Source organism: Salarias fasciatus, chromosome 7, assembly GCF_902148845.1.
Source record: "Salarias fasciatus chromosome 7, fSalaFa1.1, whole genome shotgun sequence".
Lineage (NCBI taxonomy): Eukaryota > Metazoa > Chordata > Actinopteri > Blenniiformes > Blenniidae > Salarias > Salarias fasciatus.
Genome location: NC_043751.1, coordinates 16,300,274 through 16,316,126, shown reverse-complemented (window position 1 = coordinate 16,316,126; position 15,853 = coordinate 16,300,274). Strand labels below are relative to the sequence as shown.

Here is a 15,853-nt window from a genome sequence, read left to right as displayed (position 1 = left end):
ATCCTTCTGAACTTCCACATAAGCGGACTGCTCTCTGCAGTCAACAGCAACGGTTCGAGCTGCAACAGGGTTTCTCTGCTCAAACGGACCCTCAGGTTTTACTGCAGGCTTGACCTCCTCAGGGTATTTCCAGTCCAGTGGTTTTTCAAAATTCTGCTTCTCCTGCTGAGGATATTGTGGCGACGGTTTCTGAGGAGTGGAAGGCTTCTGAATGCCATACTGAGCCTCGCAGAAGCAGCCGAGCAAGGCCAGTGCCACAAGGCAAGCAGTGCTACACTTCAACACCATGGCTTCACAACAACAAGTGATCTGCACAGTTCACTGGGTGCTGTAAGGATGATGGAAATGTGCAGCTACTTTTATAACACAGTGGTCTTGTTTACTCAATCTACATTGACCTCCCCTTCAGCTGCCAGACTTAATGACCATACACATCAACCAATAAAATGACAGCATCTCTTAACCAAAACATGTCACATTTCACACGATATAGTCCTTTTTAAACCAGTTTCCTACCCTGATGTCCCTGATGACGCATATAAAAATGGCCTGTTATCCACTGGTAATCCTTTTTTCAACCAGCTTCCTACCCTGACGTCCCCGATGACGCAGGTAAAAATGGGACCTTGCACAACAACAAAATGTGCTTTTGCAACATTTAAGCCACAAGTGCAAGCACAAACAACTTCACAACCGTCAGTTTAGCGTTTGCCAATCGGACACTTTTACAACAGGTAGTATCCTTGCCTTTTAGTTGTTAGCTGGCTGGTTGTGATGTTGGTGCCTTCTCTGCCTCTTTATTCTGCCTCCGGGATCCTGTTCGTGGCGCCAGTTGTCGAAGACGGAGTTTTCCTCCCTTCAGTGCCGGGCTCGCCTCCGATTGCTCCTTGAACCAGATTCTTTCTCAGATCCCAAATAGAGTGCAGAAATAAAGAGTCCCAGTGCAGATCTCCAACGCTGATTACAATTTATTTGCGCGAAGCCTCTAGACAGAGTTCTGGTCCTCTGTGTCCCTGGTCTGTTCGTGAGCAGCCCTCATCGACAGAGTTAGAGCAAAAAGGCGATGTCTAATCTCATGCGTGTGTATTTATGAAGTCTTCCACTCGTAGGCAGGGTGACTTCTTCATTCCACTGGCTCATACATCACTGGAGCTGGTTTGGGCTGATTGGACCTCTGCTTCTCGCGCACTGATGTGAATACGGTGTTCCTCCCGTTGTCCCAGCACAGCCGCTCCGTGCCTGATAAAGAGTTGTCTTTCTGCACACAGAAACTCCGAAGTCCTTGCATGAACATTAGCATGTGTCTGATTAGACGAGCAAGATTATATGAGTTCACAAGCTGTGTTTTTCCATAATAGTAAATAGAACAGAAAATAGTAATAGAAATAGTAAATTTTCACAAAGTCTATGTCCCACACACGTAAGACTATGAGCAGTCACAGTTTCAATTGGAATCAAACTTCATGGAGAGAAAAGAAGCTGCATTAATATTTTGCATTTGTATGTGTGTGTGTGTGTGTGTGTGTGTGTGTGTGTGTGTGTGTGTGTGTGTGTGTGTGTGTGTGTGTGTGTGTGTGTGTGTGTGTGTGTGTGAGTGTGTGTAATCCTTAACAAAACTGAATATTGAAAACTTTTAATCAAGTTATGGTCATTTACTTCATGCATCACAATTTCATTACTTTTGGGGCCTACAAGTGGGCATCGGTCCACAGTTCATGAATCGCTGTTCTGTTCTGTCTAATGCATTATCACAGTGGTGTTGGAGCTGATCCACAATTTTGTGATCACTAATTAGCCCTGAGTGTGTGCCTTTGGACTGTGGGATGTTCGTAACTAATCAGCTCAGGGAGAACATGCAAACTCTCCACAGAGAGTCCCCAGATGAACTCCAAGTTTGAGTAGCACAATGTCTTTGTTTCTGTTGTTCCTGATGATCCCACGGATATGCTTGAATGCCTGTACTTTATATAACTGTTAGGATAATATGGCATAACTGTAGCATTTTATCATTTGTTTGTATAAGCTTTACTTAGATCCTTTGACTATACCCCGTCTCCCCTTTCATGTAATCATGATCTCTGATCTCTCATGTAATCATGATCATTCATGTCATTTACCAAAAAAAATAGGTGAAGGAGTTCTCAGTGAATCATATGAGCTTTTCAAACATTTTAATGTTTATTTCCATCAAAATAAAACAGTTTTATTTGATGTGATGGGGTTCAAATAGGTAACATTTATCATCACACAAAAGGGAAAACAAGTCACACTTTTACAAATAGGGTTCTTGAATATATTAGTTTATTTTGATGCTTTTATTTGGCCTTTGATATTTCTAATTTAAGTTACATTTCATTAAACAGCATTTACTCCCTGGTTGCTGAACTACCACAAAGACTGAAGTGAATAGCATACAGACAGTTGTGAACCAATGATAAAGTTTATTTTGATGATCACAGCCATGGCAGGAAATGAAGTTAAGCAATAGCCTTCTCTCCAATCTGAAAGGGGCCCAGTCTGACCTCGCCTTGCCATTCGAAAACTGAGAAAGAAAGGTAGAGAGCATATTACAGCAGGCACACCAAGGTCAGATATCCGTACAAGCAAGCGGACAGTGAAAAATCAGTGTTCGGAAAAATCGGAATTGTATCTTTTTTGAAAAGTCAGACTTTAAATGACATACCTTCCTTTTTGGCTGCTTCTCGGATCTTCCTGCTGCCAGGGTTTGAGGGCTTTGAGGGCTTACCCCAGATGGTACTACCTCCTGTACTTCCTGTATTTCCTGTATTTCCTACGGTACCAGTACCATTTCCAGTTCCAGTTCCAGTTCCAATTCCGGTTCCAGGTCCAGTTCCTGGTCCTGGATTAGCAGGGGGTAATGGTACTCCAACAGGCTCACAAGAACCACAAACTGAATTAAATCCATTGGCCTCTGTCCACCTAGAAAGAAAGGGACATGGAAGCAGGTAAATACGATATGCATTCTCAATCTGCGATCATCCTTCATACGACTGTACACATACAGACTCACCCACTGCTGTAGGAACAAGCTCTGTGTGAGGCATCAATGCCAACGTCAACAGGTGCTGCTCTCAAGGAGCAGGTAATGTAAAACTGTGGGAATGTGAGAATTTGTGTTGATATTTGTATTCTTTTTTATCAAATTAGTCGTCAAACTTAGGCATACCTAACTCAGTTACTCAGTGTCAGAGATGCATACCGTTCCACTGTCAATGCCCTCGAATCTGAACACGTCCAGCTGAAACTGAAGTTTGTCATCTGAGGTCCGAGAAAGGAACCTGGAGCGCGAGCCAGTGAGCAGGGCATCAATGACGCATCTACAGAAACACAAAAAATAAAACAGATGTTTTGATGCTTGTGGTCATCTTTTTTTTTGGTAACACTTTACTTGAAGCCCCCCTGTATAACACATTATAAGTACATTCATAAAGCATTATAATGCCATTATAACACGTGTAGCTATAGTTATAAACATTTATAGATGATCACAATGCCAGGACCTAACCCTAACCCTATGCTGTGTAATTAATAATGTCATAATGTGTATTAATAATGTAATTAATCCTCTTCCCTCCCCGCTCCCCTCTGGTTTGAGTATAGTAAGCAGAGGGTCAATTAGAACCTCTTTGGCACATCGATGAAATTCTTAACAAATGCCTTGAAACCGACAAGTAATACCCATCCTTTTAAATAGAATTTTCTGCCATTCTGGAGTCTTAGGGTTGATTTTAACCTTTTACTCATATCAATATTTATTTATTTATTTATTTATCTATTTCGTGGCTATTTATGAATTTGTACTTTTTAATTATTGTAGGGTGCTTCTCTTGCCTTAATTCTTTTAATCATCTTTCAGGTTCTTATTCACACAACCAACTTCGTGCACATACCCCCCCCCCCCCCCCCCCCCCCCGGGTCCATTGTTGCATTATGAAGAATATTCTGTTTCCCGTGCTTTTCTTTTTTGTTATTCCAAACCTAACCCTATGCTGTATAGTGCTGTATAGTGAGTTATAAAGCGTTGTGATCATGTATGAGTGTTTATAACTACTTATAATGTGTTATACAGGGGGGCTTCAAGTAAAGTGTTACCTTTTTTTGTTTGTTTGTTTTTTTTAAATCATTGTGGATAACTACTTCTGTTCACTCATTAAAGTGTTTTACCCATCAGTGATGAGGGCATAACTGGGTTGGGAGGATGAGTCAGGTGAAAGTGTAGCAACACACTGGTCCACGAAAACACGGAGGGGTACATGGAAGTACTGGCTGACGGAAGCCTCCACATTAATGGTCTCTCCCAGGAAATACTGGTAGCTTGGCCTTGCGTACAGGAAGTCCTCTGCACGTTGGGACAAAAGAGTTCAACAATGTTGGCGGTTGTACATTTTGTGTCGCAGTTGCATTAAAGATCAAGTATATCAAAGAACTGTTTTTGAACTCACCAGTCAGCAGTGTCAGACTGAAGTACAAGAATTCCTCTGAAATCTTGACTGAAGAGTATGGGACCCAGACGGGCTCAAGGGGAAGACTGCTCACGTTGTGCCTCCTAAATATTTCAAGAGATTTTGTTTTCTCGATGTAGTTCTATATGCTCAGAATAGGCTCAGTTTCAATAGGTTTTCTTAGGTGAAAAGCAACAGATTTTATGGCATATATATATGTATGTATGTACGTACGTATGTATGTATTTAAAAATGTTAGTTTTCAGTTTCACACATCTTCATTACACACCTTGGGTAGTAGCACTCCACAATTACAGCTGCCGGGTTAGTTCTCACCACAGGTGAAGTACCCAGTGCTTGGGGATTATAGTTCACAGTGTAGGAGTAGATCAGAGAGTCGTCTGTCAGCTAGTAAAGATATAATACAAAGAAGATTTTCTTCCATTGTTTCAATTCAACACTGAATATCATGAACTGTTCATTTTTCTGTGATTGACTGTATGCATTGTGCTTACCGTCAATTGACTTCCACAGTCCTGCAGTGCGAACTCAAAAATCAACACCTGAGCCACACGGTCTTCTCCAGTAACTGCGCAGTTTCCAATGGTGAGGTCAGCGGGATTGATGAACTGACCAATTGCAAACAAATCCTTCTGAACTTCCACATAAGCGGACTGCTCTCTGCAGTCAACAGCAACGGTTCGAGCTGCAACAGGGTTTCTCTGCTCAAACGGACCCTCAGGTTTTACTGCAGGCTTGACCTCCTCAGGGTATTTCCAGTCCAGTGGTTTTCCAAAATTCTGCTTTTCCTGCTGAGGATATTGTGGCGACGGTTTCTGAGGAGTGGAAGGCTTCTGAATGCCATACTGAGCCTCGCAGAAGCAGTCGAGCAAGGCCAGTGCCACAAGGCAAGCAGTGCTACACTTCAACACCATGGCTTCACAACAACAAGTGATCTGCACAGTTCACTGGGTGCTGTAAGGATGATGGAAATGTGCAGCTACTTTTATAACACAGTGGTCTTGTTTACTCAGTCTACATTGCCCTCCCCTTCAGCTGGCCACTCCCTGCCAGACTTAATGATCGTACACATCAACCAATAAAATGACAGCATCTCTTAACCAAAACATGTCACATTTCTCACGATATAGTCCTCTTTATACCAGCTTCCTACCCTGATGTCCCTGATGACGCAGGTAAAAATGGCCTGTTATCCACTGGTAATCCTTTTTTCAACCAGCTTCCTACCCTGACGTCCCCGATGACGCAGGTAAAAATGGGACCTTGCACAACAACAAAATGTGCTTTTGCAACATTTAAGCCACAAGTGCAAGCACAAACAACTTCACAACCGTCAATTTAGCGTTAGCCAATCGGATACTTTTACAACAGGTAGTATCCTTGCCTTTTAGTTGTTAGCTGGCTGGTTGTGATGTTGGTGCGTTCTCTGCCTCCTTATTCTGCCTCCGGGATCCTGTTCGTGGCGCCAGTTGTCGAAGACGGAGTTTCCCTCCCTTCAGTGCCGGGCTCGCCTCCGATTGCTCCTTGAACCAGATTCTTTCATAGATCCCAAATAGAGTGCAGAAATAAAGAGTCCCAGTGCAGATCTCCAACACTGATTACAATTTATTTGCGCGAAGCCTCTAGACAGAGTTCTGGTCCTCTGTGTCCCTGGTCTGTTCGTGAGCAGCCCTCACCGACAGAGTTAGAGCAAAAAGGCGATGTCTAATCTCATGCGTGTGTATTTATGAAGTCTTCCACTCGTAGGCAGGGTGACTTCTTCATTCCACTGGCTCATACATCACTGGAGCTGGTTTGGGCTGATTGGACCTCTGCTTCTCGCGCACTGATGTGAATACGGTGTTCCTCCCGTTGTCCCAGCACAGCCGCTCCGTGCCTGATAAAGAGTTGTCTTTCTGCACACAGAAACTCCGAAGTCCTTGCATGAACATTAGCGCGTGTCTGATTAGACAAGCAAGATTATATGAGTTCACAAGCTGTGTTTTTCCATAATAGTAAATAGAACAGAAAATAGTAATAGAAATAGTAAATTTTCACAAAGTCTATGTCCCACACACGTAAGACTATGAGCAGTCACAGTTTCAATTGGAATCAAACTTCATGGAGAGAAAAGAAGCTGCATTAATATTTTGCATTTGTATGTGTGTGTGTGTGTGTGTGTGTGTGTGTGTGTGTGTGTGTGTGTGTGTGTGTGTGTGTGTGTGTGTGTGTGTGAGTGTGTGTAATCCTTACCAAACTGAATATTGAAAACTTTTAATCAAGTTATGGTCATTTACCTCATGCATCACAATTTCATTACTTTTGGGGCCTACAAGTGGGCATCGGTCCACAGTTCATGAATCGCTGTTCTGTTCTGTCTAATGCATTATCACAGTGGTGTTGGAGCTGATCCACAATTTTGTGATCACTAATTAGCCCTGAGTGTGTGCCTTTGGACTGTGGGATGTTCGTAACTAATCAGCTCAGGGAGAACATGCAAACTCTCCACAGAGAGTCCCCAGCTGAACTCCAAGTTTGAGTAGCACAATGTCTTTGTTTCTGTTGTTCCTGATGATCCCACGGATATGCTTGAATGCCTGTACTTTATATAACTGTTAGGATAATATGGCATAACTGTAGCATTTTATCATTTGTTTGTATAAGCTTTACTTAGATCCTTTGACTATACCCCGTCTCCCCTTTCATGTAATCATGATCTCTGATCTCTCATGTAATCATGATCATTCATGTCATTTACCAAAAAAAATAGGTGAAGGAGTTCTCAGTGAATCATATGAGCTTTTCAAACATTTTAATGTTTATTTCCATCAAAATAAAACAGTTTTATTTGATGTGATGGGGTTCAAATAGGTAACATTTATCATCACACAAAAGGGAAAACAAGTCACACTTTTACAAATAGGGTTCTTGAATATATTAGTTTATTTTGATGCTTTTATTTGGCCTTTGATATTTCTAATTTAAGTTACATTTCATTAAACAGCATTTACTCCCTGGTTGCTGAACTACCACAAAGACTGAAGTGAATAGCATACAGACAGTTGTGAACCAATGATAAAGTTTATTTTGATGATCACAGCCATGGCAGGAAATGAAGTTAAGCAATAGCCTTCTCTCCAATCTGAAAGGGGCCCAGTCTGACCTCGCCTTGCCATTCGAAAACTGAGAAAGAAAGGTAGAGAGCATATTACAGCAGGCACACCAAGGTCTGATTTCCGTACAAGCAAGGACACAGTGAAAAATCAGTGTTCGGAAAAATCGGAATTGCATCTTTTTTTGAAAAGTCAGACTTTAAATGACATACCTTCCTTTTTGGCTGCTTCTCGGATCTTCCTGCCACCAGGGTTTGAGGGCTTTGAGGGCTTACCCCAGATGGTACTACCTCCTGTACTTCCTGTAATTCCTGGATTTCCTACGGTACCAGTACCACTTCCAGTTCCAGTTCCAATTCCGGTTCCAGTTCCAATTCCAGTTCCAGTTCCAATTCCAGTTCCATGTCCAATTCCAGTTCCAGGTCCAGTTCCTGGTCCTGGATTAGCAGGGGGTAATGGTACTCCAACAGGCTCACAAGAACCACAAACTGAATTAAATCCATTGGCCTCTGTCCACCTAGGAAGAAAGAGACATGGAAGCAGGTAAATACGATATGCATTCTCAATCTGCGATCATCCTTCGTACGAGTGTACACATACAGACTCACCCACTGCTGTAGGAACAAGCTCTGTGTGAGGCATCAATGCCAACGTCAACAGGTGCTGCTCTCAAGGAGCAGGTAATGTAAAACTGTGGGAATGTGAGAATTTGTGTTGATATTTGTATTCTTTTTTATCAAATTAGTCGTCAAACTTAGGCATACCTAACTCAGTTACTCAGTGTCAGAGATGCATACCGTTCCACTGTCAATGCCCTCGAATGTGAACGCGTCCAGCTGAAACTGAAGTTTGTCATCTGAGGTCCGAGAAAGGAACCTGGAGCGTGAGCCAGTGAGCCGGGCATCAATGACGCATCTACAGAAACACAAAAAATAAAACAGATGTTTTAATGCTCGTGGTCATCTTTTTTTTCTTTTTTCTTTTTTTTTTCATCATTGTGGATAACTACTTCTGTTCACTCATTAAAGTGTTTTACCCATCAGTGATGAGGGCATAACTGGGTTGGGAGGATGAGTCAGGTGAAAGTGTAGCAACACACTGGTCCACGAAAACACGGAGGGGTACATGGAAGTACTGGCTGACGGAAGCCTCCACATTAATGGTCTCTCCCAGGAAATACTGGTAGCTTGGCCTTGCGTACAGGAAGTCCTCTGCACGTTGGGACAAAAGAGTTCAACAATGTTGGCGGTTGTACATTTTGTGTCGCAGTTGCATTAAAGATCAAGTATATCAAAGAACTGTTTTTGAACTCACCAGTCATCAGTGTCAGACTGAAGTACAAGAATTCCTCTGAAATCTTGACTGAAGAGTATGGGACCCAGACGGGCTCAAGGGGAAGACTGCTCACGTTGTGCCTCCTAAATATTTCAAGAGATTTAGTTTTCTCGATGTAGTTCTATATGCTCAGAATAGGCTCGGTTTCAATAGGTTTTCTTAGGTGAAAAGCAACAGATTTTATGGCATGTATGTATATATATATATATATATATATATATATATATATATATATATATATATATATATATATATATATATATGTATGTATGTACGTACGTATGTATGTATTTAAAAATGTTAGTTTTCAGTTTCACACATCTTCATTACACACCTTGGGTAGTAGCACTCCACAATTACAGCTGCCGGGTTAGTTCTCACCACAGGTGAAGTACCCAGTGCTTGGGGATTATAGTTCACAGTGTAGGAGTAGATCAGGGAGTCGTCTGTCAGCTAGTAAAGATATAATACAAAGAAGATTTTCTTCCATTGTTTCAATTCAACACTGAATATCATGAACTGTTCATTTTTCTGTGATTGACTGTATGCATTGTGCTTACCGTCAATTGACTTCCACAGTCCTGCAGTGCGAACTCGAAAATCAACACCTGAGCCACACGGTCTTCTCCAGAAACTGCGCAGTTTCCAATGGTGAGGTCAGCGGGATTGATGAACTGACCAATTGCAAACAAATCCTTCTGAACTTCCACATAAGCGGACTGCTCTCTGCAGTCAACAGCAACGGTTCGAGCTGCAACAGGGTTTCTCTGCTCAAACGGACCCTCAGGTTTTACTGCAGGCTTGACCTCCTCAGGGTATTTCCAGTCCAGTGGTTTTTCAAAATTCTGCTTCTCCTGCTGAGGATATTGTGGCGACGGTTTCTGAGGAGTGGAAGGCTTCTGAATGCCATACTGAGCCTCGCAGAAGCAGCCGAGCAAGGCCAGTGCCACAAGGCAAGCAGTGCTACACTTCAACACCATGGCTTCACAACAACAAGTGATCTGCACAGTTCACTGGGTGCTGTAAGGATGATGGAAATGTGCAGCTACTTTTATAACACAGTGGTCTTGTTTACTCAGTCTCCATTGCCCTCCCCTTCAGCTGGCCATTCCCCGCCAGACTTAATGACCGTACACATCAACCAATAAAATGACAGCATCTCTTAACCAAAAAATGTGACATTTCACCTGATATAGACTTGTTTTTAGTAAAATGTTTTGATAAATTCGAAAATGTACCTAACAAAAGCACCTCCTTGTGTTCTTTTCTTGTTCTTTTTAAAAACATTTCCTTTCAGTAGTTTGGAAATGGACTCAGAAAATAGTGGCCACTGAAGGTTATGTTGACCTTGGGTTAGGTTTACTTGCCCCGGTTATGACAAACCACACTCGTTATTTTTGCCAAAGTACATTCTGTGAAGAACTGCCGATCAATATAATGTCAGCCATTGTGAACCCCCAAATGAAGGGCAGTTTAACCTGCAGCAAGGCAAGGAAATGTTGATGCACTGCAAAACATCAACTGTTATGGGAATAACAGTGTGCATGAGGCAGCTGAGGATAAGGCAGATGGAAGAGATTAGGTCTGTTTTTGCTATTTTTGTTCTATTTAGTTTTGTTTCGCTGTTGTTTAGTTTATTTGGTTAAAGCTCCATCGCCTGGCAACTTGACAAAACAAACGTTTAACATATATGGTTCTGATTCCCCAAAATTTCTAGTTACCTCCGCCAAGGAGGTTATGTAATCACGTCGGTTTGTTGGTTTTTGGTTGGTTGGTTTGTTAGCAATATTACGGAAAAAGTTATGGACAATTGCAATGAAACTTTGTGGAAAGATGGGTCTTGGGCTAACTTAGAATCCATTAAATTTTGGTGATGATCACTGTCTGGATCCAGGAATTTTTTAAAGGATTCTTTATCATTGAGAGATAGGGCAGTCTTTGACATAGTTGGGCAGGCCCGCCGATACGGGCCCGTGTGGCATGCGCGCACCGCTCTGCGTGCCGCACGCCACACCGCTCCACTCCGATCACACCCCCGATTACAATGTTTTTTTGGGTTTAGACCGTCGGGAGACAGGTTAGTTTTAACCTACTGATGATGTGTTGTTGCAGTATTAATCCTGCTCCTGATCGTGAGCGGTCATCTCATAATCGGGAGGTTGTCAGTTTGATTCCTGTCTCCCCCTGTCTGAATGTTGAAGTGTCCTTGGGCAAGACACCTAACCTTAAGTTGGCCCCAGTGGACGGATTGAGTGCCTTGCATGGCAGCCACCTCCACTGGTGAGTGAATGTGTGTGTGAATGGGTGAATGTGATAATGTAATGTATAGCGCTTTGGGCTCTGTCAGTGCAGGGTAAAAAGCACTATTTAAGTGTAGTACATTTACCAAGCATCTCAGTTTTGCTTTCAAAGGCCTCTTTTGCTCTTGCACTTAATTTCTATTTCTGGATTTAATGTCTTGACCTCTAATCAAAAAATGCACTTTTTTTCTCATATAAAACATTTTGGGAAGAAATGTGATTTTTAGGTGTGCAGTTTATGTAATGTGTCTGGTATTTGAATACAAAGCATCATTATTATGAAATTAGTTGTATTATCATGCATAATTTAATATTTGGTGGAGTATGTATGGTATGTTGCCCTTTTTCTACTTCTGCATCAAGGTTTATTTTTTCATAGCTATCCAAGTGAGCCTGAATCCAAATATCATATCTTAACATTTGGATACAGATAAGGCAGAACTGGAAAGTGTGGACCCAGTGTAAAATTAAAGGAAACTTGGATGGTGGAGCATATTTTTCCTTTGTATTGAAAATGCACTCTGTGATTACTGGAACACAAACATCTAAGTATGCATTTAACTATTAGTTTTGCTTGTTACGCTTGTGGGTTGAAATATTTTTTTTTCAATTATTCATTTAAAAGTTTCAGTTCAATTAAAAATATCAGTGAAATGAAATAGCTTTGAACCTGGTTCTATCCATTTTTTAATGTAATCCACATTCTTTTTTCTAGTATTTGTTTGGCATATTCTAACAATTTTTTTCTATGGCAGAGAAAAACAAATGGTCTAGTGCTGACTCAATACAGGACATTTTTTTGATTAGATAACCTCATTCAACTGATTTTTTTTTTATATCTTATTTTATCCAAATGCTTTTCCACTTCTGAGATTATCTGGTTATTTTCACGGTTCAAAGCTGCATACTGCAGTTGTGGGTACTGGGTACTCACACCTCAATGAGTCCAAAACAAAGTTGTGTGTTGTCGATAATGAATTAAATAATAATGTTGCTTCTACACGGAACATCATGACCTGCTTTTTCTCCTCATGTCATTTTATGGGAAAATACGGTCAGACTTCATTTTGCTGTGAAGCAGCTACCATGCCAAATTTAAAGATAAGAAATGATATTTGCTCAGCATGTGACCGCCACGTTGTCACTGAGGTCACTGAGACCTTATGAAGGTTTCTGTTTGGCAATTGTTTAAACAGAACAGAATTTATCCATTTAGGATTAGTTAAAAAAAAAACTGTTTACTCTTTGGATCAGCTGTTATCTCTTCAGGGCATCCACAGACCAACCAGCAGCAGCAACATTTGATTGGCCAACAAACAATACACGGAATTTCAACAGGTCAGTAATCCCTGCACCTTATAAAAAGCAGCACACTTGCAACCCAAACTCCGCAGCATCTGGTGTTCTTGACAGTCTCTGCATGCTGTGAGGACATGGCAATGAAGCTCGTTTGTTGTCTTCTGGCGGTTGGCCTGTTTGGCTGTCTGGCTAGTGCCCAATGGGGGGATCCCAAATTTCCTCAAGTTCCCCAATACCGTCCTCCGAATCCTCAGAACCCGCAGAAGCCTCCGACCTCTTCACGGCCTCAGAAGCCTCACCCTCCACCCCCTCCACCCCCTCCACCACAAAACCCTCAAAAACCTTCAACGCCTCCAAAGAAGCCCAGTAATCCCTATCCTCAAAATCCTCAAACTCCTCAAAATCCTCCGAAAAATCCACCACCGGCAGTCCCTCAGGTAACAGAGACCTTTCACACCTGTGAAGTGCCTGAGAACTACAAGATACAATGTGGCCCACCAGGCATTTCTGCAACAGATTGTGGGGCTCTCAGCTGCTGCTTTGATGGGCGCACATGCTACTACGGCAAATATGGTAAGTAATCCTTATGTATTATTATCTCTATGATGTCCTGGTAAACAGCAGGAGTGCCTTCATTAACAGGTCTACCAACATACCTGTACAGGAGAGCCTTCATTCCTGCGGCCATCAGTCTCTAACTCCTTCCTGTATATAATGTTCGTTTTGATTATCTGTTCATTTCATTCTTTGTTGCTTACACCAGTTACCACTCAGCTTAACCCTATATATACTGACATTTAATTTTACTTGATTTAATTTCATTATGCTGTATTGATATTTTAACTTCTATTCGACTTCTTCCATTTTTTTTTTGTCAAAGTATTTCTATTGTATTCAGCTATATTTCCCTTTTTCAGCTGTCTTAGATATACAACCCAAATTTGATGGAAAAGTTTTTTTTTTAGCTTAAATTTCTTGTTTTTTTTTTTTTCTACTTTGTTTGTCTTAGTAACTCTTCAGTGCACCAAGGATGCCCAGTTCATTGTGGTTGTTGCCAGAGACGCCACCCTACCAAACATTGATTTGGAGTCACTTTCTTTCCTTGGAACTGGTCCAGAATGTGGTCCAGTGGGTACCTCGTCAGCTTTTGCCATCTATCAGTTCCCTGTAACTGCCTGTGGCACTGTCCAGTCGGTGAGGATTGGGGCTCATGTAACGCCTGTCTTCTACTTCTATATTTTTTTTTAAGTAGTAACACTTTAAAATCCTGTCACAATCCTCTAGGAGGAGCCTGGTGTTATTGTCTACGAGAACAGGCTGACCTCCTCTTACGGAGTGCTCAGTGGACCTAATGGATTCATCACCAGGGACACCTACTTTGAGTACGTCTTCATTTGAATATGTTAAATACATCCAAGGTTTAAGTACTGAAGAACATGACAAAACAGATCAGTCCTCAGATTTTACAAGCCAAATTTCACTCAAATAACTCTACTGACTGCAATTAACTTTATATCTTGTTTCAGCCTGTCTGTCCAGTGCAGATATATTGGTACTTCAGTCGAAGCTTTGGTCATTGAGATTCTGCCCGTTCCTGCACCACAACCGGTAGCAGTTGCTGGTCCCCTGAATGTGGAGCTCAGATTGGGCAGTGGACAGTGTAACTTGAAAGGCTGTGTTGAAGGTCAGCGTCACAGTTCTGATTTCTGTGATGAATCTCATTTTGGGGTGACTGTGTTGCCAACCATTCTTTTCTTTTGTTTTTCTTTTTCTCTTTGGAACAGCGGATGTGGCCTACACTTCCTTTTACGGGCTCAATGACTACCCTATCAGAAAGGTGCTCAGGGATCCTGTTTATGTTGATGTGTACCTGGCTGACAGGACTGATCCCAACCTTGTCCTGACTCTTGGGAGATGTTGGGCAACTGCTGACTCCAATCCTTACAGCCTTCCTCAGTGGGACTTGCTGGTTAATGGGTAAGAGTAAATGTTACCTGATTTGGAAACTTAGGGAGATTTTTCTTCTTCTTTCTTTCTTTTTTTTTTTTAATCAGTCTGTACTGTTTACCCTATCCTGTGATTATAGGTGCCCTTATGTTGATGATCGTTACCAAACAACTCTGATCCCTGTGGGTGCAGGGTCAGGACTTGAGTTCCCAAGCCATTACAGACGTTTTGAGTTCAAGATGTTCACTTTTGTATCTGTTGGACCTGGTACCAATACCGGCAAGAAAGCAACACAAGCAAACCCAGACGGAGCGGTACCTCTCAACGAAAATGTAAATCGCCTCATTAACTATGTGATTTGCAATGTTTTACACAAAACAGTTTTCAGTATCGAATTCTTAAACAAAATACTGTTTTTCATTGCTAGATATATATCCACTGTGAAACAAGTGTGTGCCAACGTACCCCCGCAAATAACTGTGAACCTCGATGCTTCAGAAAGAGTAAGTAGCAACTGTGTCATCGACGCAGTGTTTTTTGGAACCCTGCAAACTCTATTTTTGACAAATTTTTACACAGAAAACTAGACCACCATCACAAATAATGCAATTTTTGGCATTAATATTTTAAAACTTTTCAAGGTGCAATGATCAACAAATATGAAAGGAAATATGCTTTTAAATACCCCATAAATAAATTTATGTGTGACTGCAACTGACCATAATTTTGCACACAGGGAGAGAGATTGGTGCTTCTCTGAAGAAAACCCTTCGGCAGGAGACGGCTGTGGCCAGCAGCGGGCTGATTGTCATCTCTGAGCAAACTGAATAAAATGCCAACGTGCCAGAAGAATATTCTTATGAAATACATGTTCCTGAGGGTTTCTAAAAATATCTGAACTTCAAGTAAAACCTTAATTTGCGGATTGTGTTGTCTGTTTTTTTATTCCTTCCCTACAATCCCAACTGTTTCAGATAAATGTACTTTTATTGGTGATTAAATATTTTATTTCTCATATTTATCATAAATGTCAGATAGTAGCTTGCAGTCCTAGAGAATGTTATTTGTAAGTAATTATTAAAATGATTTCAATTTAAAAAAAAAAAAAAAAAAAAAGTTCAGGAGGATGTTCCACAAAATTGAAAAAGTTGTGGGGGCTGTTCAAAGTTTTTTTTTTTTTTTTAATTGTGAAAAATAGAAAAGTTGCTGGAATTGGGTGAGCACATTCAAAGTTATACTGGTGCCTTCAAATTCCCAAATTAGCATAGACTCAGCATTGGTGTGTCAGAGTGTCACCCCTGACCAAAGTTATCATCCCCCTAAAGGATATGTCCTCCAAGTGTTTAATTTTAAATTAAACTTCTTCAGCAACATTGTCATAATAATGACATTGTAA

The 15,853-nt window shown here is 41.3% G+C and overlaps 3 protein-coding genes across 3 annotated transcripts; 1 reads left to right on the top strand and 2 right to left on the bottom strand.

Moving 5' to 3' along the window:
- Positions 1 to 2,229: 2,229 nt before the first annotated feature.
- LOC115391888 (zona pellucida sperm-binding protein 3-like) lies at positions 2,230 to 5,519 on the bottom strand. The gene is made up of 8 exons (XM_030096301.1): positions 4,979 to 5,519; positions 4,753 to 4,871; positions 4,464 to 4,567; positions 4,186 to 4,360; positions 3,221 to 3,338; positions 3,032 to 3,114; positions 2,684 to 2,940; positions 2,230 to 2,542 (listed from the first exon to the last, which is right to left on the bottom strand). The coding sequence occupies exons 1-8, from the start codon at positions 5,396 to 5,398 to the stop codon at positions 2,478 to 2,480; spliced, it is 1,341 nt and encodes a 446-aa protein (XP_029952161.1). The 5' UTR covers positions 5,399 to 5,519; the 3' UTR covers positions 2,230 to 2,477.
- A 1,754-nt stretch (positions 5,520 to 7,273) lies between these two features.
- Positions 7,274 to 9,967, bottom strand: LOC115391758 (zona pellucida sperm-binding protein 3-like). Its single transcript, XM_030096100.1, has 8 exons — positions 9,472 to 9,967; positions 9,246 to 9,364; positions 8,891 to 8,994; positions 8,613 to 8,787; positions 8,374 to 8,491; positions 8,185 to 8,267; positions 7,789 to 8,093; positions 7,274 to 7,646 (listed from the first exon to the last, which is right to left on the bottom strand). The coding sequence occupies exons 1-8, from the start codon at positions 9,889 to 9,891 to the stop codon at positions 7,582 to 7,584; spliced, it is 1,389 nt and encodes a 462-aa protein (XP_029951960.1). The 5' UTR covers positions 9,892 to 9,967; the 3' UTR covers positions 7,274 to 7,581.
- A 2,574-nt stretch (positions 9,968 to 12,541) lies between these two features.
- On the top strand, positions 12,542 to 15,430 carry LOC115391641 (zona pellucida sperm-binding protein 4-like). Its single transcript, XM_030095929.1, has 8 exons — positions 12,542 to 13,083; positions 13,520 to 13,704; positions 13,795 to 13,892; positions 14,037 to 14,194; positions 14,295 to 14,487; positions 14,597 to 14,789; positions 14,885 to 14,960; positions 15,194 to 15,430. The coding sequence occupies exons 1-8, from the start codon at positions 12,645 to 12,647 to the stop codon at positions 15,286 to 15,288; spliced, it is 1,437 nt and encodes a 478-aa protein (XP_029951789.1). The 5' UTR covers positions 12,542 to 12,644; the 3' UTR covers positions 15,289 to 15,430.
- Positions 15,431 to 15,853: the final 423 nt, after the last annotated feature.

Excerpts from the sequence above, each read along its gene's own strand:
- LOC115391888 (XM_030096301.1), bottom strand. The coding sequence starts at position 5,398 with ATGGTGTTGAAGTGTAGCACTGCTTGCCTTGTGGCACTGGCCTTGCTC. Across the intron at positions 3,115-3,220 it reads AGGGCATTGACAGTGGAACG|TTTTACATTACCTGCTCCTT; the intron begins GTATGCATCTCT and ends ACATTCCCACAG. Across the intron at positions 2,543-2,683 it reads AGAAGCAGCCAAAAAGGAAG|TTTTCGAATGGCAAGGCGAG; the intron begins GTATGTCATTTA and ends TTTCTTTCTCAG.
- LOC115391758 (XM_030096100.1), bottom strand. The coding sequence starts at position 9,891 with ATGGTGTTGAAGTGTAGCACTGCTTGCCTTGTGGCACTGGCCTTGCTC. Across the intron at positions 8,492-8,612 it reads TATGCCCTCATCACTGATGG|ATGCGTCATTGATGCCCGGC; the intron begins GTAAAACACTTT and ends GTGTTTCTGTAG. Across the intron at positions 8,268-8,373 it reads AGGGCATTGACAGTGGAACG|TTTTACATTACCTGCTCCTT; the intron begins GTATGCATCTCT and ends ACATTCCCACAG.
- LOC115391641 (XM_030095929.1), top strand. The coding sequence starts at position 12,645 with ATGGCAATGAAGCTCGTTTGTTGTCTTCTGGCGGTTGGCCTGTTTGGC. Across the intron at positions 13,084-13,519 it reads ATGCTACTACGGCAAATATG|TAACTCTTCAGTGCACCAAG; the intron begins GTAAGTAATCCT and ends TGTTTGTCTTAG. Across the intron at positions 13,705-13,794 it reads CCTGTGGCACTGTCCAGTCG|GAGGAGCCTGGTGTTATTGT; the intron begins GTGAGGATTGGG and ends ACAATCCTCTAG.